This window comes from Eretmochelys imbricata, chromosome 10 (genome assembly GCF_965152235.1).
Source record: "Eretmochelys imbricata isolate rEreImb1 chromosome 10, rEreImb1.hap1, whole genome shotgun sequence".
Taxonomy (NCBI): Eukaryota; Metazoa; Chordata; order Testudines; family Cheloniidae; genus Eretmochelys; species Eretmochelys imbricata.
This window is the reverse complement of record NC_135581.1, coordinates 32,099,517-32,125,392: the sequence shown is the minus strand read 5'-3', so window position 1 is coordinate 32,125,392 and position 25,876 is coordinate 32,099,517. Positions and strand designations below refer to the sequence as shown.

The 25,876-nt window shown below is 57.8% G+C and overlaps 1 protein-coding gene across 1 annotated transcript; it reads left to right on the top strand.

Annotated features, from left to right (window-relative positions):
• The first annotated feature begins 3,587 nt into the window (after nt 1-3,587).
• On the top strand, nt 3,588-25,652 carry ARHGDIG (Rho GDP dissociation inhibitor gamma). Its single transcript, XM_077828983.1, has 6 exons — nt 3,588-3,757; nt 14,112-14,291; nt 22,980-23,063; nt 23,365-23,441; nt 24,001-24,064; nt 24,338-25,652. Exons 1-6 carry the CDS (start codon nt 3,685-3,687, stop codon nt 24,535-24,537), a joined length of 678 nt encoding a protein of 225 aa, XP_077685109.1. The 5' UTR covers nt 3,588-3,684; the 3' UTR covers nt 24,538-25,652.
• The last annotated feature ends 224 nt before the right edge of the window (nt 25,653-25,876 follow it).

Genomic DNA, 25,876 nt, shown 5'->3' with positions numbered 1-25,876 from the left:
GCATTCTTACAACTACAATACCCACCTGCGGAAGTGAAGAAACAGATTGATAGAGCCAGAAGAGTTCCCAGAAGTCACCTACTACAGGACAGGCCTAACAAAGAAAATAACAGAACGCCACTAGCCGTCACCTTCAGCCCCCAACTAAAACCCCTCCAACGCATTATTAAGGATCTACAACCTATCCTGAAGGATGACCAAAAACTCTCACAAATCCTGGGAGACGGTCCAGTCCTTGCCTACAGACAGCCCCCCAACCTGAAGCAAATACTCACCAGCAACCACATACCACACAACAGAACCACTAACCCAGGAACCTATCCTTGCAACAAAGCCTGTTGCCAACTGTGCCCACGTATCTATTCAGGGGACACCATCCCAGGGCCTAATAACATCAGCCACACTATCAGAGGCTCGTTCACCTGCACATCCACCAATGTGATATATGCCATCATGTGCCAGCAATGCCCCTCTGCCATGTACATTGGTCAAACTGGACAGTCTCTACGTAAAAGAAGAAATGGACACAAATCAGATGTCAAGAATTATAACATTCATAAACCAGTCGGAGAACACTTCAATCTCTCTGGTCACGCGATTACAGACATGAAAGTTACAATTCTTCAACAAAAAAACTTCAAATCCAGACTCCAGCGAGAAACTGTTGAATTGGAATTAATTTGCAAATTGGATACAATTAACTTAGGCTTGAATAGAGACTGGGAGTGGCTAAGTCATTATGCAAGGTAACCTATTTCCCCTTGTTTTTTCCTAACCCCCCCCCCCCCGCGACGTTCTTGTTAAACCCTGGATTTGTGCTGGAAATGGCCCACCTTGATTATCATACACATTGTAAGGAGAGTGGTCACTTTAGATAAGCTATTGCCAGCAGGAGAGTGGGTTTGTGTGTGTGTGTGTGGTGGGGGGGTGAGAAAACCTGGATTTGTGCTGGAAATGGCCCAACTTGATTATCATTCACATTGTAAGGAGAGTGATCACTTTAGATAAGCTATTGCCAGCAGGAGAGTGGGGTGGGGGGAGGTATTTTTTCATGCTTTGTGTGTATAAAAGATCTTCTACACTTTCCACAGTATGCATCCGATGAAGTGAGCTGTAGCTCACGAAAGCTTATGCTCAAATAAATTGGTTAGTCTCTAAGGTGCCACAAGTACACCTTTTCTTTTTGTGAATACAGACTAACACGGCTGTTACTCTGAAACCTGTCCTTGACAGAAGCTGGACAGAAGCGTGTGTTTCAGCCATGTCCCAGCAGCTCCCTAGTGCACTTGGAGAGCTCCGAACTGGCTTTCTTTGCAAACCACCTGCCATGCAGCAGTGTGCGCTGGGGCCAAATAGAACCCCCCTTGGCCACAGGAGTCAGCCCCTTCCGCATCGAGGGCTGCAGTGGGTAGATGGTTGCTGAGGCTGGCAAAGGAGATGGAGCATTTCTGCAGCCAGGATCCCCAGTGTACAGAAGGGAGCAAGGAGTTGGCATGCCCTGTGCTGGCCTTAATCCCACTGTGTAAAATGGGGGTAATGATCCAGTGGGGTTGTGAGCATCAATTCATTAGCATTTGTGAAGCATTCAGACAATGGTTACAGCAGCGGAGATCCAAGATTCCTGGGTTCTAGTCCCATCTCTGGGAGGACAGTGACACCTAGTGATTAGAGCAGGATTCAGGGTGCTAGCTGTTTGTTAATGACTGTGAAGCTGGACCTGTGTAACTGCAAAGGGACTTGATGCTGAACTGCCCCTTTAGGCATCACTGACATTCTCAAAACTGCTCCTCAGCTATTGGTCTCGCTCAATTTTTCCTGTTGCAGCTGCTCCACTTTGTATAAATTAAATATTCATCGGGGGAGAGAGACTGACTCTATAGCCTCTGGATTTGGCACTGCTGCGACAGCTGCTGGAATCTGGCATCCTGTTCTGGTGTCCACAGTTCAAGAAGGATGTTGATAAATTGGAAAGGGTGCAGAGAAGAGCCACTAGAATGATTAAAGGATTAGAAAGCCTGACTTATAGTTAAGGCTACGTTTTAGTCCCAGATATTTTTAGTAAAAGTCGTGGACAGGTCACAAGCAGTAAACAAAGATTCACGGCCCGTGACCTGTCCATGACTTGTACTATATACCCCTAACTAAAGCTTGGGCTGGGGAAGTCGTGGGTGCTCTGGGGGGGGTTGGTCTGGGGGTGCCATGAGTGCTGGGGGGGGGGGTTGCCTGGGACCCCTGTTGGTGCTGGGGCGGGAGGGTTGTCGGGGCTGGCAGGCTCTCTACCAGCCTCCGCACAGCTCCCTGGAAGCAGCTGGCAGGTCCCTGCAGCTCCTAGGTGGAGGGAAGGCCAGGGGGCTCAGTGCGCTGCCCCCACCGCAAGCTCTGGCTCTGCAGTTCCCATTGGCTGGGAACCAATGGGAGCTGCGGGGGCAGTGCCTCCACCTAGGAGCTGCAGGGACATGCCGGCTGCTTCTGGGGAACCCGCTCCCCACCCCCGAGGTAAGCACCACCCTGCACCCCAACCCCCAGCCCTGAGTCCCCGCCCACATACAGAGATCATGAAACAATGGGTGTTACCAGTAAGGTGAGTTATTACCAGCAGGAGGGGGGGGGAGAGGGACATGACCTTTTGTAGTGATAATCAAAGTGGGCCATTTCCAGCAGTTGACAAGAACATCTGAGGAACAGTCGGGGGGGGGGGGGAATAAACATGGGGAAATAGTTTTACTTTGTGTAATGACCCATCCACCCCCAGTCTCTATTCAAGCCTAAGTTAATTGTATCCAGTTTGCAAATTAATTCCAATTCAGCAGTCTCTCCTTGGAGTCTGTTTTTGAAGTTTTTTTGTTGAAGAATTGCCACTTTTAGGTCTGTAATCGAGTGACCAGAGAGACTGAAGTGTTCTCCGACTGGTTTTTGAATGTTATAATTCTTGACGTCTGATTTGTGTCCATTGATTCTTTTACGTAGAGACATTGATGGTCATTAACCACTTGAGTATCTACCACCACCAGGCTCCATCACTGACCATTTTAAAAACACTATTGGATGCTTTTCTAAGAGTCCTGCTCCAGGAAGGATTCCGGGGCAGGTCTCTGGCCTGTGTCAGACAGGGGTCAGACCAGATGGTCACACTGGTCCCCTGTCCCCCTAGACTCTCCAGCTAACCTGGTGATCGGGGCGCTCACCTGGGAGGGGGGTGCCGGCCCCTGCACCAAGCCAGGCAGAGCTGAGAACTGAACCCATCTCCCCTTGCCCACCAGGCGACTGGCGGCACAGCCGGGGCGCGGGCAGCCCGACCCAGTGGCCAGAGCCAGCGCCGCACTCACAGGGGAGGAGCCCAGCTGGATGGTGCCCTCCCGGCCGGCTGGCTGCCCCTGCCCCGGGCTGCAGCTGGGCACAGCCCCCGTCATCCCCCGGGAGGGGCCGCCAGGCCGCAGGGGAGCGGGTGTGCGCGGCGAGCTGGCGATGAGCTCATCGCGGTCTGGTGGCTGCTGAGGGCTGGGGCTGGTGCGGCGCGGCGCTGGGGGGGAAGGCGGCCGCACGTCTCCGGTCTGCGCGGCGCGGCACGGCACGGCACGGCACGCCCACTGGCCGCTCCCCCGCAGCAGGCTCGGGCTGGCGGCCTGGGGCTCGCATGGCCCCGTGACCCTCCCCGCGGCGGCGCGACCCCCTTCTGGCGGCACCATGCTGGGCTCGGACGCGTGCGAGTTCGGCGGGCAGCTGCTGGAGCTGCTGCGGCTGGCGGTGTGCGCCCGAGGTGAGCGGGCCGGGCTAGGCTGGGCTGGGCCGGGCCGGGCGGCTCCTCCGCGGGGGCAGCGCTGTGGGGCCGGCACCCCAACGGGCAATGGTGTGGGGCTGCGGGCCCGGGGCGGCAGGGTGGGGGTGAGCAGGGACCGCCGGGGTGTGTGTAGGGACAGTGGGTGTATGGAGGGGCCAGGTCTGGGGGTATGCAAGGGCCAGGCCGCCGGGGTGTGTGTGCATGGGCGGAGGGGGTGTGCACAAGCAGAGGGGAGTGTAGGTGTGTGCAGAGGCCAGGGCCGGGGGTGTGCAGGAGCTGAGGTGTGTGTGTGTGTCGGGGGGGGGGTGTAGCACGTGTGAGATTGTGTGCGGGGGGGGTATAGGAGCCAGGGCCCTGGTGTGTGTGCATGGGTGGAGGGAGGTGCAAATGCGCGTGTGCAGGGGCAGGGGGTGTGCACAGGGGTTGTGCACAGGCAGAGGGGAGTGTGGGTGTGTGCAGGGGCCAGGAGCTGGGGTGTGTCTGGTTGTGTGCAGGAGCAGGGGGTGTATGGGGTGTGCAGGAGTCGTGTGTGTGTGTGTGTGTGTGTATGCAGGGGCTGGGGCTGGGGCTGGGGGGTGTGCACACTGTGTGGGTAACTACCTATCCAGTCAGCTACTCCCAAAGCTGTCCCTGGCCAGTGCCCTGCCCTGAGGTGCGAGGGCTTCTCCATAGCCAGCGGCCCCCAGCAGAGCGCCCCTCCCCCTTGTGCCAACTCCCTGCGGCCTGGGCATATGGGCTGAGGGTGGGCAGGGGGTGGCTCAGCTGCAGCCAGGCTGCCTTTGCTCTGCCCAAGGTCTCTCCAGGGCACTGGGGGTTCACTGCCCTCTTGCTCTCACAGTTGTATCGATTTGTCTGGGTTTTCCATTGTCCTTTCAGGATATTGAGTGTGGGCACAGAGGGGCATGCCTGGCAGGGCTGGAGCAAGCACTGGGTGAGCCCTTGTTGTGCTGGGAGGAGCAGATGGGAGGTAGCAGGGAGAGGAAGGGTCCAGTGTCCACGGTGAGCACCGGGACCTTCTTTATGTGTGTGAGCTGGTGGGGGATTTGCTGCTGAGGAGGGGTCCTCATGGGTTGAGCCCTTGAGGTAGGGGGCTGATGGGTCGCTGCCAGCTGGCCCATTTGTTGTCCCTGGTGTGGCTTCAGCCTCCAGCAGAACAAAAGTCCCCCGTGTCCTGCTGGGAGGAGGGTTTTGCAGGCTCAGATGGGTGCTGCTCAGCGCTGACGGTGGAGGGCTGGCAGGGCCCCCCGGGGCGCGTGGGCTGGGACCTGAGTTCAGCTCCACCACTGTCAATCCAGAGAGACAAGCCAGGCTCCACAGAGCTGGGCGTGACTGGCTGCAGCCGGCAGGGCCATTGCAAACCCTCTGGAGCAAGGCTGGCTCGCTGACCCCCAGCACCTGCTCCAGCTCGGACCACTGGGAGCAGAGAGCCAGGACTCCTGTCCCAGCCGCTCTCTCAGCACAGCCTCGGCTTGTTCCCTGCTCCAGGGCTCGGGTTGGGAGCAGCTTCCCCTGCTCCTGCCCCAGAGGCCTGTGATGACACCTCCCTCCCATGAGAAGCCTGGCTTGGGGTGGGGAGCAGGGCCCTGTGTGGAAGGGGGAGCCGCCAGGCACAGAGCTGTCTCTGAGCAGGACTATCCCAGCTTCCCTCAGTCTGTCCCTGGGACCGCCCCCTGCGGTCCCCTCAGTGGAGCCAGGTGATCTCTGCCTTGGGAGCACTCCACAGGTGCCACTGTGACCATAATCTCAGAGAGGTAGCCTGGGGGAAACATCCCCCCCCCCCCCCATCTATAACCCCTCCTCCAGGTTCCAACCAGGCCACCCCCCTCTGACCCCCCCCCAGGGATTTGGGACATCACAACCATTTCCATGGCAACAGGCTGTGATGTCACAAGACCAGTGTTATGACTTCAGTGAGGAAGTGGGGGTCGGCAGGCGAAACTCAGGGAGGAGGGTGGGAGAGACTGGTCTGAGCAAGGAACAGGGCATGCGGCACCAGGGGCTCAGAGGATCCCCCCCATCTCCCAGCCATGGGCTGCTCCCCTCTGGGAGAGCCCCCTGGCAGGGAGCTAGTTGAGGGCAGAGGAGGCAGCTGCTGACAAACTCCCTCTCCATGCCTGGGGTGGGGCTGTGCTGGGCTGCTCTCTGCCTAAGGTCTCTGAGCCTGGTGTGTGCCCTGTACTGGAGTCTGGGTGCTGACTGCTTTATAAGGGGGGCAGGACCCACTCCAGAGCACTGGGGGCTGCATCCTGTGCCCTGGTGCTGAGCAGCACCCCCAGCAAGGGGCACTTGTTCAGGACGGCGCTGTTTGCTGTGGCCCCTCTATCCCAGTGAGCACGTCTGAGGGCATGGGGGCCTGCTGGCCTGGAGGGCAGCAGGGGCTTTCCCAGGAGCTTGTACCTTACTGCTGTCACAAACCGGGCCCTGCTTCTGCTGGAGCACTCACAGGTGTAGACAGGAATTGGGGTGGGGGAGGGTGCACATGTGGAGCCCTCGCTCTCCCTCTCAGCTGCCTGTCGGGTGTTGATTTGGCGGAGGAGCTTACCTAGGCTGCGGGAAGGAGCTCCAGCCTTGGTGTGGTGCTTTGTGTTGGGGGGTGGGGTTCGTCCTAGCTCCCAGCCTCGCCCACTGATGTCCAGTGTCAAGTCCCACAGAGACCTAACGTGTGCTTCATGAAAGAGGCGTGAGCCACAGCGGGCAGTCATTAGGGCACTGGCTCTGTGATGATGCCCAGCGCTTGCTCTCCCTTGCCTCAGCCAGGGCTGCTTGCTGACAGCACCCTTTGCCAGGCAGCCCACCACACGCTGTGCCCCACACAGGTGCCAGTCCCCCTGCCTTACTCCTGGTGCGTCATTTACACCTGGGCAGAGTGGGTGTGAAATGCCAGCTGGTCAGGCTCAACATTGTCTCTGCCCGGCTGTGCAGTGATCCGTGCTAGGTGCCCAGTGGGGGCAGAGCCTAGGGCTGCTGGCTGCAGAGGGGGCTCTGGTTGTGGGCCCTAGAGGGGTTCCCATGAGGTGTTTCTGCTCCTGCCAGGTGATGCTTAGTTACACTGTTCCAATGAGCTGATCCCCCAGCACATCCGGCTTGCCAGGTTCCCACGGAGTCAGTCTCCCCCAGGGGCCAAGCCCAGCTCCATGTGCTTCTCTCAGCCTGAGTGTGTACCACCCAGTAGCAGCCAGGCCCAAAGCTGCCCTTGTTCCCTGGGAGCCCCAGCCCTGAGCACTGTCAGCTCATTAACAAAAGGCACTTCTGGAGCAGAGCCTGCTCCTGGCCCATTGGCTTTGGGGAGCCAGCTGGGGTTCTCTCAGGGACCCCACGGCTCCCTTTTCTGCCAGGGCCCAAGGGGCTGGGAAGGGACCTAGCCCAAAGTCCCTGGACTCTCCCTGCAAGCCCCGAGGCTGGGCTGAGTCTCTGGTTTAGGGCGGTGAGGGGGTGCCCTTCCCTGCTGCTGGTCAGAGGCTGCTCATAGAAGGGGGCTGGAGCCTGCCGGGAGAGCGGAGGGTACAGCAGCAGCCCTCTCCAGGCCCTAGCTGTAGGCCAAGGGAAGAGGCTGGTGAAATGGGTGTTAGTGGAAAGCCAGTGCCCCCCACCCAGAACCCATCACCTGGAGCTGTGCCCAGAATGCCGCTCACCCACCCACCCACCCACCCATGATGGGTCTGCCGGGCCTTGGGAATGCTCTGGAGTGTTTGCACCCACAGGCAGCAGGTCTCGTGTGCCAATGTTTCCCAGTGTGCGAGTGGGTCCCAGTGGGCGCGCTGGGGCGGGGAGAGGTGTGCCAGTGGGCACGCTGGGGCGGGGAGAAGTGTGCCAGATTGGGTCATGGTGCGAGGGAAGCAGGTGCCAGCAGCAAACCTGGGGCCGGTTGGCTTCAGCTGCCAGGATCATGTCATGTACTTGCTTCCTGGGCTGCTCTCAACCCTGTTCTCCTGGCTTGGGGGCCTGCATGCTGGGGCGCTTTCCTGGGGCTTGATTCTCCAATGCCTTCACCCTGCCTGCGAGAGCAGCGGCCTGCGTTTCCCTGGAGGTGCTCCTGATTTACACCAGGCTGAGTGAGAGGAGCTTCGGGGTGGGGTGGGGGGGAGCTGGCTGTGTGTGACATGTACAGCCAGGAACCCCAGGGTTTCTATCGTGAGCTTTCTGCAGCATCCCCCCTCCCAGCGTGGCAGCTGCTTCTCCTGAGGGCTGCTCTCGCCTCCCGTGCAATGGCTAATCCTGAGAGCCTCGCCCAAGCCCCCGACCCTTCCCACATCCATGGTGGAGCGGGAGCAGACAGCGGCTTTCCCTCCCACGCTCCTCGCAGTAGGAGAGGCCATGGCAGCTGCAAGTAACTGAGCCCTGGGTTTGAGTGGCAAAGTGTGCACAGTGAGCGGCGCCCCGTGTGTTCTCCCCTCCAGTGGTGGGCCCCAGAGCGCCTATGCCAGGCCCACTGGCGGGGGCTGGTGCAGTGAATTGAACGATCTGTTGGCCATTTCCGCAGCTGGAGTGTGCGACTTGCCGCCTGGCCCTCGGTCTGTGCCTGCCGCCTCGCAGACGCGCCTGGTGTTGGGGCTCAGGTTGGCGATGGCAGAGAGCCTTGCTCTGCCTGTGGCTGCCTGGAAGCTGCATCTCTGCAGCCCAGAAGCCACCAGCATCAGCAGCACAAAGGGGCCACTCGCCGTTCTGCTCCCAGCCCTGACGTCCCCTCCCGCCCCGTGACCCCCGAGCCCTTCCCCGAGAGGTTAAAGGGGGAACAGAGTCCAGGGGCAGTGCGGCTCTGGTGTGACACCACCATGCCCACAGAGTGGCACCTACAGCACGGCAGGTTAGTGACTGTGCAGGTGGGGGACCGAACTCCCGGCTCCCTGCTCTAACCAGTAGACACCCTGCCCCAGAAAGGCCCTGGGCCATGCGCTGCAGGCCTGCAGCATGGGCTCTCCTGGCTAGCAGCAGCCCCTGGGAAGGGCTCTGTCTGGTCCCCGTGGAGGCAGGCAGAGGCCTTTGCTGCCCACTCGTGCCATGTTGAGAGGGGTTAGAGGGCAAAGCAGCTGTGTGTGATAAATTCCCTCCCAGGACATGGCCCCCCAGAGCTCCCCCGGCCTACCTGAGCAAGGATTCCAGCCCACAGCACAGGCATGATCTGGAGCAATTCACCTGCCCCGCCCTGGGGCCCAGCTGCTCTCCTCCTCACCCCCAGGGAGCGCTCCACAGAGCTCCCTTCAGGTACAGTTACCAAGCAACCACCCACCTGGCTGCAAGAGCAGCCTGCAGGTGCTGCACTATTAACTCTTTGGCTGCCTGATTGCATCTTACCAGAGCAGGAGGGAGGGGCCTCCCCCTGACTGAGACAGCAGGTTACAGCAGCTGTGAGGGTACGGGGTGGGGGTGTGTACTGGGACTTGCAGGGTGCTGGGCGGCGAGCAGCAGTAGTGTTTGGGCTCAGACTTCAATCCAGAGATTTTGTCCTCCCACCCCCACGTTCTGAGTCCTAGCAGCACCCCAGCCTCCTGGCAGAGCCCTTAGACCAGAGGCTGCAGCAATTGGCCCTACCCAGCCAGGCTAGCAGCTTTCCTATGTCACTGGGAAAGAGGGGGTTGGGCAGACCGGAGCCCAGCTATCCATGCAGGTGGGTCTGAGGTGGTAGGGGAGGGAGGAGCCGCCTGTGAGATGAGCTCATTTGGAAACCAGGCTCACCCTTTGTCATAAGGAACTAAATCGGCAGCGTTCGGGCACCCCACAGCAGGGGTCCTCCCACTCTCCCACCATGCTCTAGCCCCAGCTCCACCAATTGCCAGCCCAGGAGCACTCAGTGTAGTTGTAGCCGGTCGGTCCCAGGATACTAGAGAGACAAGGGGGGTGAGGAGACCCAGAGCTCTGTGGAAGCCTGACAGTTTCCCTCTCACCAGCAGAAGTTGACTCAGTAAACAGTATTCCCTCTCCCACCTCGTCTCTCCACAAGTAGGCAGGCTCAGGTTTGTCCTGGGCACAGCACTGCCTCCAGCTCTGCCTCCGACACTTCCCTAAGTAAATGCAGCTTTTCCAAGCTGCTGGCCTAAGGCTAAAGCCAGCTGGAGTTCCCAGGTCCCCTCCAAGCACTGGTAATCCTCCCATTCTCCCAGGCCTGCTGGTGCAATGGGCTCCTACTCCTGACTGAAATAAGTAGAAGGGATTTTGTGCTTTCTGCTGTGTGCTACTAAATCCAAGTCCAGGCAGGCTCCCTGTCACTGATGTGTGTATCTGCATGAGCCCCTCTTTGTCCTCGAAAGTCGTGTAAAGAGGGGAGCAGCATTTGCTCTTCATCTGTCCAGGTCCTTCCCCACAGGGCTGGTGCCCCAGGCATGGCTGCAGGCAGTGTCTGACTGGGTATGACTAGTGAGCTAGTGCAGTCACCAATCCAGTAGGAAATTAAATGGTCAGGGTCTAGCAGGGCATGTGACCGGCACCATGACAATTTGAGCAGGGGGTTGGACTAGATGATCTCCTGAGGTCCCTTCCAACCCTGATATTCTATGATTCTATATACAGGAGTGAAGCCTCTGGAGGAAAATGCTGAGCCAATTTCACTTTCCTTTCCAAGCGGCTGTACAATGTAGGCATCTCCCATGCATCTGTCCCGGGTGTTTCTCCTTTAACAACGTACATGCTCCCAGCTCTTAGCATGGAGTGGCTGTTGAGTGGTGCTAGGTACCTGCTTCGCTTATGGGAAATTTGGGGGGGAAAAAACAGACAAAAACCAGATTCTAATTAGTGGAATTAATTCAGGTTTTACACGCTTTCTGTGTCTGCCAAAAGCTGTTAATTGATGCGGATTGAAGACTCAGATTTTCGATTGTACAGACGTCTGGAAATACAGCGTTCAGGTTCTCCTGGCAACCTTAGGTGTTTGTGTGTGTGAATGAGAACTACGAAGGGTGGGAAGGTCAGTTGAGCAGCTCACAGCTTGTTGATGAAATGTCTTGGGTCTGTAAAATCAGACAGATGCGCAGGGCTAGGGCTGTCGTGTCACAGCTGGCAGAGCTTAAATTAAAGCCGACCTGCAAAGGCAATGTGTCAAATGCAGTGCTTTGTGCTTGGTAAGCGTGGGTGGGCTGGGTGGGAACTGTGATGTCTTGAACGGTTCACTTCCCTGCTTCCAAGCAGATGGGTTGTTGATGAAGGGATTGGTCAGTACGTTGTCACAGCTCAGCCTTCCTAGTGTTTCTGCTGGAATGTCTCGATGTCGGTGCTATAAGGGCAAAGGCCAAGCCTGGCTGCCCAGCCCTCTCTGCACAATTGCACTGGGTGTTTCAGCTGGGAGGGGACCCCCACACACTTCACCCTGGGATTCTTCTACAAATCACTGGCGAGGAAGCGTGCAGCAAATGGGGCACATTGAGGAGAGCACTGGCCCTGCAAACTGACTCTTGAGTTAAGCTCCGCTGGTGGAACGGGATCCTCATGGGGCCGGTCAAAGCTGACCAGCGCAGCTGGAGTTGTGTAGGCGGGACACTTGCAGTGAATCACTCCCCTGTGCTGTGTAGTCTGGGGACTATTTGCAGAACTTGCTGAGTACCTGGAAAGAGAGGATCAATTCAAGGAAGTGCTAAACTCCTCTTGGATGATTCAGGAACACAGGAGACTAGATCTGTTTGTACAGCATCTTGCACAGTGGGCTCCTGGTCCGTGGCTGGGGCACCTAGCTGCTGCCATAATGCATCTAATAGTTAAAGTGCGGCACCTTGCACAGTGGGCTCCTGGATGCTACCGTAATACATGTAATAAATAATGCACAGCGCCTAGCACAGTAGGCTCCTGGTCCATGGCTGGAGAGTATGGTAATACAAATAATAGATCAGGGCAGACTGTCAAACCTGGCGCTTGGGCGCTGCTTGCTGCAAACTGGCCTCACTGGTGTTCCTGGCTCTGGGTCACACAACGTCAGGTTGGAGCCAGTTCCCCAGCTACCTTCCCGTTGCTGTACCATTCCGAAGAGGAGACTGAATGTTTGCTATTTAAACAGGGTGGCAAATGTGTAGCGTGGGCACCCGGGGCTGCTGGTGTCTCAAACAAGCCTGCTCCAGAGTGCCTGGGCTGGGTGCCTGTCCTGCTGAGAAGTACCCCTGGGCCCCCCAGTGCAAGGCACAGCACCCCTGAGGTGCTAACTAGCCTGTGAGTGCTCCCTGCTGGGCTGGGGGAGGGTGACTCCTCCCCGCTTCTGAGCCTTAGCTAGGCTTCACAGCAGCATGGACGGCTAGATCCCCTTGGAGTGCCACGTCAGATCCTGATGCAGCAGCCTGAATCCTGCCTGGCTCTGGGGCTGGGGTGGCACCGGAGGTGCGGCGGTCTCACAGTGTGATAGACCGAGGCACCGACTCTTTACGAGGCTGGGAGTTGGGTGACACTAGGCAGTCCTGTGCGGCTCTCCAGGTTCTGGGCGCTCAGATCCCCTCCAGCTGGAGTCTCTCAGGGCTCTTCCCGTCCCTCGTGCTGGGGCTCTGCAGTCCCTGTCAGCCCCCGCACACTGCAGTGACCCTGTGCTGCCACCTGAGGCCACAGAGCAGCCTGGGTATCACTGGAGGCGTCGCTTACCCTGCAGACCCCCTTGCTGGTGGTGCTGAGTTGGTGAGAGCCTGGCATGATGCGGAGCCCAGGGGCGGCAGGGGCCAGCAGCTGGAGAGAGACTTTACCTGTAGGCTGACAAACTGGCTGCAAGGCTGAGCTGTGGGGAGTGTGGCCCCTTCCCATCACTTTTGGGGAGAGCCGCCGCGTGGGCACTCAGGGCGCTGTCTCCCATGCACACCGGGCCCTTGGACGTGGGACTGGGGTGAGGAAATTCCTTCATCCCAATCTGCAGTGACTAGATCCTAGCTCATGGCCCAGCTCGGGCCCCTCCCAAGGGGGATTGCAGCGTGCTCTTGGGGCGTCACTAGGAATTGCACGTGGTCCTTCCCAGGGTCTGGTCAGGGACTAGCCTGGCTCTCTTCTATTCGGCACTGGTGAGGCCACACCTGGAATATTGTGTCCAGTTTTGGTCCCCCCACTACAGAAGGGATGTGGACAAATTGGAGAGAGTCCAGTGGAGAGCAGCAAAAATGATTAGGGGGCTGGGGCACATGACTTACGAGGAGAGGCTGAGGGAACTGCAGTTATCTAGTCTGCAAAAGAGAAGAATGAGGGGGGATTTGATAGCAGCCTACAACTACCGGAAGGGGGGTTCTAAAGAGGATGGAGCTAGGCTGTTCTCAGTGGTGGCAGATGACAGAACAAGGAGTAATGGTCTCAAGTTGCAGTGGGGGAGCTCTAGGTTGGATATTAGGGAACACTATTTCACTAGGAGGGTGGTGAAGCACTGGAATGGGTTACCTAGGGAGTGGTGGAATCACCATCCTTAGAGGCTTTTAAGGCCCAGCTTGACAAAGCCCTGGCTGGGATGATTTAGTTGGGATTGGTCCTGGTTTGAGCAGTGGGTTGGACTAGATGACCTCCTGAGGTCTCTTCCAACCCTGATATTCTATGATTCTAGGCCTGTGTGGTTCTTCCTGTGGGACCATCTCTGCTCTGCTCTGTCCTGGCAGCTGAGGCTGGTGGCTGCATTTTATCCCTTGGTCTGAGGGATGTGCTTTGTCTGGGGCATGTGGGACTGTTGGGGTGGGTCTGGCCCCCTGCTAGGTGGCCATGCAGGATCGGGGGGGGGCCTGCATCCCGCTCGGTGGCCATGGGGGAGGGTGTGTATGGCCACGCCTCGCTTGGCGGCCCTGCTGTGATTAGGCAGGGTGCTGATGGGCTGATCAGCTGCTGGTGCAGCCAAAAGCAAACAAATGAACTCGGAACTCATCTCTGGCTGCCCTGCCCGACACTTCCATGAACTGCGGGTGAGGCCAGCGCTTGCAAGGAAGGGTGGAGAATGGCTCTGCAGCTGCAATACACAGACCTGCCGGTGGCTGCAATGCATGGGGGGTGGCTGGGGCTGAGGCGGGGCGGTACAGAGTGGAGCTCCAAGGACTAGGCTGTCTCCTCCACCCAGGCTGCTCTTGGAGTGATGACTTTGTTCCTGTGGGACAGGGTGTGAGCAGAAAATTGCCGTGGGGAAGGGGCAAACCTGGCCCCTTGCTTCCTCTAGACTCCTGTCCCATCCCACCCCACGCACCTCCATTCTCCCTGGCACTGCCACTCCCCACCCCTGTTCTCCCTGGCACCGTTCCTCTTTCCAGCAGGCTTCAGGTGCCCTGGGGAGGATACCTTTCCCACCCCTCAGCTAACACCAGTGTGTCCAGCCCCAGGGATGGGCACCTGGTTGGTGGGTGAGCGGCCGTGGGGCTCTCCCGTAGGAGGCTGTGGGTCCCTCCTTGCTCTGACTGGCTTCTCCTCCCCTCAGATATCATGGCAGACAAGGACGGTGTGACGCCTCCCCTGGAGGAGGAGATGGATGACGTGGACTTGGCGTACAGGGCCCCGGAGAAGAAGACCCTCCAGGAGATCCAGCAGCTGGACAAGGACGATGAGAGCTTGAACAAATACAAGCGGGTGCTGCTGGGGCCCATCCCAGTGGGTGTCGGTAAGGCCCCGGCCCAGTCTGTGGGAGGATGGGAGGGGATTTCTCGGTGGGGGAGGGGGTCTCTGTTTAATCCTCACCCGGGGGCAGTACCAATGGAGGAGGAGCCATGTGGAAAGTTCCTTACCTGGCTCCTTTCAGCTCTAAACTTGGAAGAGCAGCTGAGTCCCGTGGGCAGGGTTGTGCTGCGGGGGATGCGGAAAGTCTCCTCTGGGTCTGGTGTCTGTCCCCGGTGGGGAGTTGCCATGTGGCATGCAGAGCTGTGAGCTGTGCCCATGTGGGCATGGAGGGCAGGTACGTCACTGCACCTCCCTCTGTCGGGGTGCTGCCTCAGCCCGTTCCTCCCCGAGGGGCCGGTCTGTGCCCCTAGCCTTATGAAGGAGATGTTGGTAGCTTTCCACCCACCTCCGAATTGTAACAGCTGTCCAGTGTCAGATCTGTACTGCAGTCTACTTGGTTACGTTATCGCCATGGTAGTTTCCATAGTAACAGTTATGGAGCGACCTTGTACCTTTCGTTTGTAGGTGACCAAGATGGAGACACCCTCCTTCTGGGAGTCCCTAAAGCAGGGTGGGCAAACTACAGCCCGGATCCGGCCCACCAGCCATTCTAATCGGGCTCTCGAGCGCCCGCTGGGGAGCGGGTTCTGGGGCTTGCCTCACTCCGGCACTCCAGCCAGGGAGCAGGATCAGGAGCCGCTTCATGCGGCTCCTGGAAGCGGTGGCATGGCACCGCTCCGGCTCCTATGCGTAGGGGCAGCCAGGAGGCTTCACTCTTCATGCTGCACCCTCCCAGCACCGCTCCTGCAGCTCCCATTGGCCAGGAACCGCAGCCAATGGGAGCTGCAGGGGCGGTACCTGCAGATGGGGCAGCGTGTAGAGCTGCCTCGCCCCACCTCCGAATAGGAGCCAGAGAAGGGACATGCCACTGCTTCCGGGAGCCACTTAAGCTAAGCGCTCCCTGGATCCTGCACCCCTGAGCCTCCCCTGACGCCCCAACCCCCTGCCCCAGCCTTGATTGCCCTCCGAACTCCTCGGTCCCAGCCCAGAGCACCCTCCTCCACCCCAAACTCCTCATCCCCAGCCCCACCCCAGAGCCTGCATCCCCAGCCGGCGCCATCACCCCCCTCCCACCCCAGCCCAGCGACCTCTCCAGCACCCTGAACTCCTCATTTCTGGCCCCAACCCAGAGCCTGCACCCCCAACCAGAGCCCTCACCCCCTTCCGCACCCCAGTCCCAATTTCGTGAGCATTCATGGCCCGCCATACAATTTCTATTCCCAGATGTGGCCCTCAGGCCAAAAAGTTTGCTCACACCTACCCTAAGGCCTAGACCCACATACAGTGCCCTGGGTGGGGACTGCAGTGCGGTGCTGCATTGTCACCACTGTACGGGGGCTTGGCTGTCCTGCCACCTTCCCAGGCTGCTGGCTATTCCCCACCCCCTGCTTCCTGTGCCCTAGTTTGGCAGTTGACATCAGCTCCTCTCCTGTGGCATGAGGGTAAGTGGGGAGCTCGATTCGCTGAGTTAGCCAGCCGGGAGTCCTGTGCGTCTGAACGCTGCCGAGGATGTAGCATTTCTCCGTTCTCACCTCTGAGTGACGGGCCCTGGTCTGCGCGGCTGCATGGCCCAAGTGGTGACACAGCCAGGCGTCCCCTGTAGTTGCAGGCAATGACGCAGACTGGGAAGAGCGCGAATAAACGCCCTGGTGATGGGCAGCGAGCAGCAGTGCACCATTGACCTCCTCAGTAGCCCCACAGGGAGTTCGCTGCATGCTGCTCTGCACCGGCAGAGCATGGACGTAGTGGCAGAGAAGCGCCGTTAGATCCCAACTGTTCGATTGTTCCCGACAGCATTTTCTCCAGGCCTTCGTCCAGTCTAGTCTTAACTGTCCCAGGCCCTGGGAGTGCCACCTGGTCTCTTGGGAGAACCCTTTGTTCTGAGATGAGCGTTGCGTGTGTCTGGGCCCACCTAGGGGGCAGGCATTTGTTTCCAAGCAGAGTACCTGGCGTGTTTAGACTCTCCTATGCGCGCACACATCAATCCCCAATTTCCCTGCCAACCCCCTGGCCACCTCACACCTAATGAAGGGCTCCATTTGGGTACACTTGATGGAAAATTCTCCAGTCATTGACTGGAACGTGGGAAACACTTGTGATAGTACAGAGCTGGCGCAGGGTGATGCTCCTGCGCTGTATGATGCTCCAACAGGAGCAGCTATAATGCAAGCTGAAGCAGAGCTAAAATGTTGCACAGACGTGGCTGTAACTCAGTTAAGCTCTCCCCTGTTCCAGCCCAGCAGCCGCTCCAGGGCAGTAGTGGTTGGAAAGCAGGGCAGTGTGGGACAGCGTTTCTCTGTTGTGTCTTAGCTTCCACTGAGGGTTGAACTGATTTCCAAGCTGAGTGGCCTGGAGGTGTGCTGGGCCTTGGATAATGTTTTGCAGAGCTGCTGCCTCAGTCTGTGACTGAGTAATTCTCCGGCGGGGCATCAGCAACGTGTAGTGTTTGGCAGAACCCAGAATGCCTTGTGCGACGTGCGTGTTCCAGATCTCCTCCCTTTGCACCTCGCTCTGTGCCCTGTGTCACACTGGCCCCCGGTGCTCACAGGGCACCCGTTTGCAGGCTGTTCCCATTTTCCCCTTAGCTGCTGCTTAGCCAAGTGAAGAACTTGATTCTTTGGTCGTCTAAGCCAGTCAGTCTGGCTCTCTCCGCAGTATGTTTCTCTTCAAAGAAAAGTTAATTTGCTAAATTCTCCATTTTGTTTTATTAAAGGAACAACTGGATTTGTGGCCATTCTTTTGTCTATAATGGCCACGCTTAGACTCCTTCACGATCAAACGCTTGTACCTTAAAACAGGAGATTCTTGATATTTCTGTCTGAAGATCTCCTTGGAAGACTCGGGGATGGGAAGTGGGAGATGAGCTGGTGGTGCTGACAAATTAATGAAGAGCACCCAATAAATACCAGAGGAGATAGCGTTACAGGGGGTGTCGCCCAAAAGAAATTGTTACTAAAGTTTTGACAGGTCTGATGAAAATCTCATTTGCTCTCAGTTCTGTTCCATTTCCATGGCACCTGTGGTGCTGCTGGCAGACTGGACTCCGTGGGGAAAAATGGGTATTTTTACCATATGTTAGTCCGGATGCATTACACGCCTAGTGTAGTCTAGGGAAGTTGTAGTTACCTTCACCAGCTAACATGTGTTATGTCCTGGAGAAACCTAGGGTTCAGCTTGCCCAGTCTACGCTAGGCCTGTAATACAAGTGTTAGGGCACCTTTTGTGTAGTGAAGGCGAGGCTGTGGTCTTCAGGAAAAACAGGGAAGACAAGGCCTGAATTTATAATGTAAAAGCCAATGAGGAGAGAGCCCTTCCCAGCCAGGCCTTCTCTGTTTGCCAGAGAAGCAGGAAAGGCCAGGTGCCCAGTTTCTCTGAATTCACCCAAGTTAGGCCATTCCCCTGTGAAGCCTTCCCCAGCTACTCTAGCTGGCCAGCACTCGCCAGGATCCGCCCCTCTGCAGAGCATGCTGGGAAAAGCGGGAGGAGCTCCGGGCCCTCGAGGACCATCGGGCCCAGGGTGCCTTTGTTCGATCCCGAATCCGTCTCCTTCGGGAGATGGATCGCGGCTCCCGCTTCTTCTGTGCCCTGGAGAAAAGGAGGGGGGCCAAGAACATGTCACCTGCCTTCTGGCAGAAGATGGCATCCCCGTCACGGATCCAGTGGAGATGTGTGGGAGGGGAGCAGCAATCCAAAACACTCCAGCCATTGCAATGGGGCAGTTCCTGTAGGAGCCAGCCTCCATGTCCTGACCCCTACCCTGAGTGTTGCACTAGCTGTGCTGTGTCTGGAGTTCACATCTTCTCCTGGGGCCCTTCACCCGCCTTTGGCCCCCTCTGCCTTTATAGCAGCAACAAAGACCAGAGCTGAATGTGGCTGGGCGCTGTTGGCAAAGGCTGCTTGGCAAGAGAAGTGGCAGCCCCTGTGGTCACACATGCTCAGTCTGTCTTGGAGCCAGCACCCAGGCCTGGAGCTGCTGAATTACAGCATTAGGGGAGGGCAGAGCGGCTGGCGAGCAGCAGCTGCTAGGTGGGACTCCAGGCTGAGTCATCAGTGCAGGGAGGGCCAGGCTTCTAATCACAGGGGATAAACAGCAGTTCACAGATGTGCTTTAAATAACACAAAGGAGGTGAGGGCCAAAGCAGCCAGGAGCCTGGATAGCTCCAGCTCCTCTTGGCTGGGCTAGGGGGAGATTGGAGAAGTGAACCCCCCAGTGCAGTGTCAACACTGGGAAATAGGGGCCGACAGGGCGGCACTCCCAGCTCACGGTGGCTGCATTTGCCCCCTGGCTCTGGAGGCAACAGTCTCCCTCTACTGTGTACTGGGCTTGTTGGAATGTGCTGGATCCAGCCAGGGATCATCCCCTGAAGATCAGGGCTCCTTCTTCCTGCCCCACAGGGCAACCCACAGCCCCTGAGTTTAGTGCTGTGCTGGGGGGGGGGGGTGGAGGGTGCTCCTGGGCCCCCGCTAGGCCAGGAAGGGGATGTGTGCAATTCTAAAGACTCATCTGCTTGGGTAGGGAGCTGGCACTGCTGCTGTTGTGAGGGTCTTCTCACTGCCTTCAGGCCCGGTGGTGGGGATAGGAAGGGCCCGGGGTCTGGGGCACACAGGAGCTGCCCAGTTCCCTTGTTACAACAGTCAGCTGGTAAGAATGAGAATTAATAGATGGGATATATCAGCCATACCTTGGCACAGATTTATTCAGTCTGTACAGCGCTTAGCACAGGGGACCCTGATCCTGACTGCAGCCCCACAGCACTGCCGCGTTCCCAACCCCAGCTGAATAATAATGGTGGCCATGGCAGAGCCAATCACTGTACAGAAGGTGAGGGATGCACACTAGAACACTCCTGCCAGCTGGTGCATTTCCCCTTGTTTGGGGCTTCCCTTTGTACCTGCATGGGCGCCATCAATTATGTGTGGGCACCCGCCCTCTTCTGACCTCAGCCCCACTGACTCGGAGTCTGATCCTTGGTATGGACCCCAGCCTGGAACCTAACTGAGAACTCCTCGGCTGCTCCCAGCTTTAGGTTTTCCCCTGCTCTGACCCTTAGTCCTGACTGCCTTTGGCGGGATCCTGACACCCGTATCTGTGCCCTGGGCATGATGCAACCTGGCTCTGCCTGCAGCCAGACATCTGGAGATGGCATGCAAATGAGGCAGTGCCCTAATCAGCATATCTGATGGCCAGGCACTTTGTCATTTGCACAGTATTCCTTTTGCCATTCCCTCCTGTGCTCTGTACCCCAGTGCCCCCCCTCTGGCTGGATTCTCCACATCGTCTCTGTGATGGGTTAACCCCCCCACTGGGGTGTCACCTAATGTACTGGGGTACCACTGAGCTCCCCTGTTCTACCAGCCTGGGCTTCCTTACACAGTCCTGCTGAGCCAGGTCCTCAAGCCTCCTCCAGCACACACACAGGTAGGGACACACCTAGCTGCAGAGAGAGACAGACACTGAAATCAGCTCTGCATGGGAAGACTCAGCCAGGAAATTGCCCAGAACTCAAGTGCACACCCTCCTGGAGGTGCAAACCCCAACATTATATTGTCTTGCGCTGCACAGAGAACTATACAGTGTAAGATCATGAAATTTGCCTCCTCCCTCAATGTGGAGGAAGATATGCACAGGTTTTTGCCCCCTTCCCCTCCCCCGTTTATGAATTCCACAAACTGGTTTTAGAGAAAACACAAACAAGTTTATTAACTACAAAAGATAGATTTTAAGTGATTATAAGGGGTTAGCAAATGGATCAATGCGGATTACCCAGCAAATAAAACTAAAACCACAATGTAAGCTTAATACACTAAAGAAACTGGTTACAAGTAGTAATTTCTATTCCTGAATGTTCTTTTAGGCATTTCTTTCACAGGCCAGACACCTTCTCCAGCCTGGGCTCAGCTTCCCCCCTGACCTCCTTTGTCTTTGTTTTTTTTATATGTTTCCCGCAGTCATCCTGGGTGGGGATTCAGTAAAGAATGAGCCCTGGTTAAGTCACTCCCGGGCCTTACATAGGTTTTACATAGGGTGGCAACCCTTTGTTTTCCAGTGTGGTTCCCCACCCACCGACCCAGTGGAAAAATACTGATATTCTATCATCCGGTACCAAGTGATGTGATCACATGACCTTGCAGTGCCAGTGCAGACATGAGTCAGAGGCATTTGTAGCATCCCAGGAAAGCTTCTCAGGAAGGTGGGAGATTAGCATCTTCAAAGACCTATTGTTCTTCCTAGTGGCCCATCCAAACTGATTGCATTCTGTCTGGTGGGCATTCCCCAGGTGTAAACTCCTTGTAATTGTTACATAGTCAATATTCCTAACTTCAGATACAGAAATAGTACATGCATACAAATAGCATAATCATATTCAGTAAATCAACCTTTCCAGTGATATCTCACATGATCCATCTTGCATAAAATACATTTTAGATATGCTATAATCATATTTTAACAATATTTCTATGAAGACTATGGGGTGTAGCATCACAGTCTCCCTGACGTTAGTGACACTGCCTAGGCCCTAGACCATGATGGCCAGCCTGGCTTGCACAGCACCTCTGTATCCATTGCACAGCCCAGTGCTCCACACACCTCCATGGCTGGCAGAGGGTTTGGGCCGAAATTCTAGGCAGCATCTCTAGGGTTAGCTCTAGAGTAGTCTTCCAGGGGCTCTGGCTGAGGCAGGCAGGGGCTGTGCAGCCTGTATCAGCCCTGGGAGAGGGAGCTGGTGCCCCCGCTGTGGGACGTGCCCTGAGCTGGCCAAGTATCCCATGGCTGAGTGTGACAGGGGCTGGGGCAGTGACTTGGCCACCTGCCTGGCCAAGTTGGCCTGGGGGTGGCACGGCACTGGGCACTGCCAGCCCAGCACTGCAGCAGAATGGAGTTCGGTCCGTTTTGACAGAGCGCCCCAGGCTGCCAGGCTTGGTGTGTCCTGGGAAGGAGGCTGTCTGGGCCATCAGCAGGAGCTGCTGATGCAGGGCAGGTGCGTATCCAAACGTGCATGTTGTCGGGGGGCGGGCTAGGGCCTGGGCAACGAGCACACCAGGCCTGGGCATGAGGGCCTGCTCACCTGCCCTCCCTGGGCCTGCTCTCAGGAGCCCCTGCTGCAATAGGCTGGCCACCATGGGAAAGGGGAGGCTGGCTCCCCAAGGAGGGGCCGTTCCTAGTTAATCTCTCGCCTTTCCTCCTTCGCTACAGGCCTGGCTGAATTCTCCTGGCCCACATTACCATCCTCTTCTCGATTCCGTGGTGATGCTAACTGTGCCCCCTCCATGCTGTGCCAGCCTTGGGCTTGCTTTGTGCTCTCTGGGGCTTGGCGCCGTGGTAGCCTGACATGTTCTGCCTTGGTTGGTCAGAGAGCCCCGGGCTGGGAAGGGAGCCCCCACCTTCAGCAGACTCTGCAGTGCCAGGGCTTCTGTAAGCCAGTTTACAAGATGGTCCTGCGGCTGCATTTCCCCTCCTGGCAGGGTTTGTGCCAGGCTCTGTGGCCTGGCAGGCAGGAGAGGTGTGATACCTCTGGGGTCTCTGTTTCCCCTCCACCTTCCCGCGTGAAAAACAGTTTCAGATTACAAGTAATGGAAGGGGTGGGGCGACAAATTCCGTGAATGAGATGGGGGCTGCGACTGGGAAAGTTTGGCAACCGCTGTTCTAGAGCAGCTTGCCCTGCAGCCAGCTAGGCGCTTGTGGCTCGCCTGTGGCTTAGTAACTCTTCATTCTAATGGAGCCTCCCTATGAATCCATAAGACAACACGGGCCTATCCCTTGGCTAGGTCAGGCTGCGCTGCTGAACAATCCCTTCTCCTAGCGGCCAGCTCTGCACAGCCCCCTCGCTGCAACCCCAGAGACCTGGGCAGCCTTGCCCACCACTAGGAAGCTGGCATTTCCTCTGCCCCGCAGTCAGAGGGGCTGGACTACCCCTGAAGCAGCCGTTTAGCCGATGGTCCTCTAACCCTGCCTGTTTGAGGACCACCCCTGCCTGGCACTGGAAAGAGCAGACAGCAGCTGCTCTTCTGGTCATGGGCCTGCCGGTCGTGGCTTGCAGTGCGGCCTGGCTGATCAGACACAAGGAGCACTACAGGAGGGTAGCTGTGGCCTCTGAAGTCTGGGAAGGTGCTGGCCGCAGCTTAGTTTGAGCTTTCTGAGCAGAGGCTTGTGGCAGGGCAGCCCTTGTCCTGGGAAGGGGAGGTGGGCTCTAGTTCTTGGGGTTGTTGGCAGTCTTGCCCTCCCCGGGGAACAAGCTGGGCAGAGGCATAGGGGACTCTAGTGGAAGGTCCCTGGAATAGATGTGTTGGATTCATGTTCATGACATTCACGATGTTTGCTACAGATGGATTTGTTGTATTGGTTTATTCTAGTGATATGAATGATACCAGAGCCATGGGAGCTCCCCCATTTGGAATAGGGCAGGGGCCTGGTGAGCTACTGCAGGACTTGGGGGGCGGGGGGCACAGCGGGCAGCAGCTGCAAGGGAAGCCTGGCCTGGAGTCAGGCAGTGGGACAGCTCTGTCTGCAAGAAGCTGCTAAAGCAAAAGGTTTGGATGGCAGAATAAGCAGTGTTCTCTTGGAAAAGCCAGGGGTGGGGGTCGGGTAACAGCTGTGCCCAGCTACCGACTCTGCCCCTCCTGCCATCTCTAGATCCCAGCGTGGCTAACGTCACCTTGACGAGACTGACTCTGCTGTGTGACCAGGCCCCAGGGCCCATCACCATGGACTTAACAGGTGAGCAGGGCCAGCCCAGCGCACCCCCTGGCTGGAGCAAGGATGGGGGGAAGCAGCTTAACAACCTGGCAGCCACTTGCAGGCTAACCCCTGCTCGTTCGGGAGATCCTGCCCTCAGGGGAGTTATGGGGGAATGGGGAGACAGGCCCCATTTGTCCTCAGTCCGTCCCTGCTCCTAGGTGTTGGAATCCCAAGGGGACGCTGTCCTGCTGTCCGTGCCCATGGGGAGGGGTGGGCTCTGGGCCCTGGCAGAAGGGGGCCAGGGACAGGCAGGCTGACGGCTCTCCTCTCGCCGGCGCAGGGGATCTGGAGGCGCTGAAGAGCCAGTCATTTGTGCTGAAGGAAGGGGTGGATTACAGAGTGAAGATCTCCTTCAAGGTGAGCTGATCCTGCAGCAGGCAGTGTGGACCCCGGCTGGGCCTGGTGCACTCGCTTGCTGCATGCGGGTCAGTGAGCGCCGTCTCCTCTGGCAGAATGACCGCTCGTGACTGGCACTGCCTGGCACTTGGCCGCTGGCACTCTCTGGAACATGCCCTGCTGCCTGTGCCCCATGGTGAAGGCAGGTCGGTGCAGCCTGTGATGGTGGGAATTAGGAACTCTAGATGCCTGGTGCAGTGACGCTGCTGGGTATGTGCCGCTGCACTGCGGACTGCATACCGCTCTCCTGCATGAGAGCCAGGCTGAGCTGGAGGCTCGCATGCTGGGTTGGGAAAAGGGGGGGCAGGGCAGCAAATGAGCAGGACCTGAGGGCAGTTAGAGCCCCTGTGTATCAGATGCCTCCCTGGTGAGAGCTCAGGGCGGGTCACTGACATCTGCCCTGCAGTTCTCCCCAGGCTGCTCTCCATGGGGTCTTCAGAGGGAGGTCTCCTCCTGCAGGCGCAGGGAGCGAGGCCCTGGCAGGAGGTGTCCCCCTGACCCTGACCCCTCTGCCCTGCAGGTGAACAAGGAGATTGTCTGTGGCCTGAAATATTTGCATCACACCTACAGGAAAGGCTTGAAAGGTGAGTCTGCACCTCGGCCTGCCTGATCTCCAGGTCTTGCCCGGGGCTCCTTGTGGGGTGGGAGGGGGAACCCAGCTGGTCATGTGGGGCTCGGCAGTCTGATATGGGGTGGGGGTACTCCTGGCGCTGGTCAAGCGCTCTAGTCCCACCCCTGGCCCCAAGCCACCACAGGCATTTGATGCCCCCCCTCACACATTGTTACCACCTAGTGCCTGACCCAGAGCATTCACCCCTGTTCATGCTGACGGCTCCCCCTTCTCTCTGTCTGCCCAGTGGATAAAGATGTCTACATGATGGGCAGCTATGGGCCCCGTGCTGAGGAGTACGAGTTCCTGACCCCCCTGGACGAGGCCCCCAAGGGTGTGCTGGTGCGGGGTACCTACCACATCAAATCCTTCTTCACTGATGACGACAGAACGGACCATCTCTCCTGGGAGTGGCACCTCTGTATAAAGAAGGACTGGAAGGATTGAAGCCCTCCCCTCCTCCCCACCCTCCCCCATCCAGACTCTAACATGAATTAGGGGCAAACGAGCCTTACTGCAAACACAACGGCTCTGGGGCCGCTTCTCGGGCCTCGCCAAGTCAGGCAGCCGAACAGGGCACCATGCCCCCCCGCTCTAGTGCTTTTCTCCCCTCTGCAGCCGCATCCCCCACCATAGTACATTACCCCAAGCAGGTGTCTGTGTCAGTCCCGCCCCTGCCTACTCCCCGCTCTGCGCCTGTCCTTACTAGACTCTGCTGCTGCCCAGCGGGCCCCTCTTGGTGCTGAGCCCAGCTCCCCTCAGCGTGGCACAGGGCTCACTGTGCCCCCAGCTGCGGGTATTAGGGCCTCCTGCCACTTTCACAAGGTTCTTCCAGACAGCTGCTCCCAAAGATCATCCCCCCACCCCCCTTGCCACGGGGAGGTCTCGTGTCTCAGCGTTAGCCTTGCACTGCTGGCCGGGTGCCTTGCATCAGCCTTGTGGTGCCCTGGGGGAGCTCCCTGAGTCTGTGCCATGCTGAGAAGCAGCCGGAGGGTTTACTGGCTTAGCCCAGCCCCCCCAGTGATGGCTGTGTATGTGAAGTCCCCGTCTGTCTGCCTCTTGACATCCCGGCGGGAGCTCCTGTGCCACCCTCAGCCTGGAGCTCTGTGCTGCCCATTCTGGCCATGCCAGCTTGCCTCACTCCACTCATTGCAAGCTCTCCCCTTGCCACACAACCAGCCCCAGCCTCTAACGAAGCCCAGGGCCCTTTGTATTTGATTCACATGAAGGTGGGCTCACCCTTTGGGGATTGGACTCAGGGTTAGTTTTCATTACTGGGGGGTACTTTGAATACTTACTCTGTCCAGCATTTCCGCCGCTGGTGCTGTAGTGAGTGAATGGGTTGTAGCTCTGGGTGAGGGTGTCCCGGTTGTGTAAGGGGCTGTGACAGCTCACAACTCTGCACCTGCTGGCCCCATGGCCCGCGCTCTGTGCTGGGCCAGCGTGGTCCTGAAGGGTGCCCCGAACGCGGCTGTACTTGCCCTTCCTCACCTGTCCCGCTGATACCCATGGCTGTGCTCTTGGTCATTACCATTAAACGTAACCGCCCTCTCTTTGACTTATGCCCGTGTACGCCTGTGCTTTGTTCACTGTCACGGAGTCCCTGGGCGATGCTCTGGAACTGCTCCCCATGAAGCCAGTCAGGACTCTGGGACAGTCGCCTTCCTGTGAGCAGCCTGTCTCCAGGGCACACAGCTCACACAGCTTCCACCTTCCTGGGTCTGACCTCGGAGCATTCGGCATCCTCTGCCCCTCCGTGCGCTTCCCACAGTGACTCCGCTCAGGC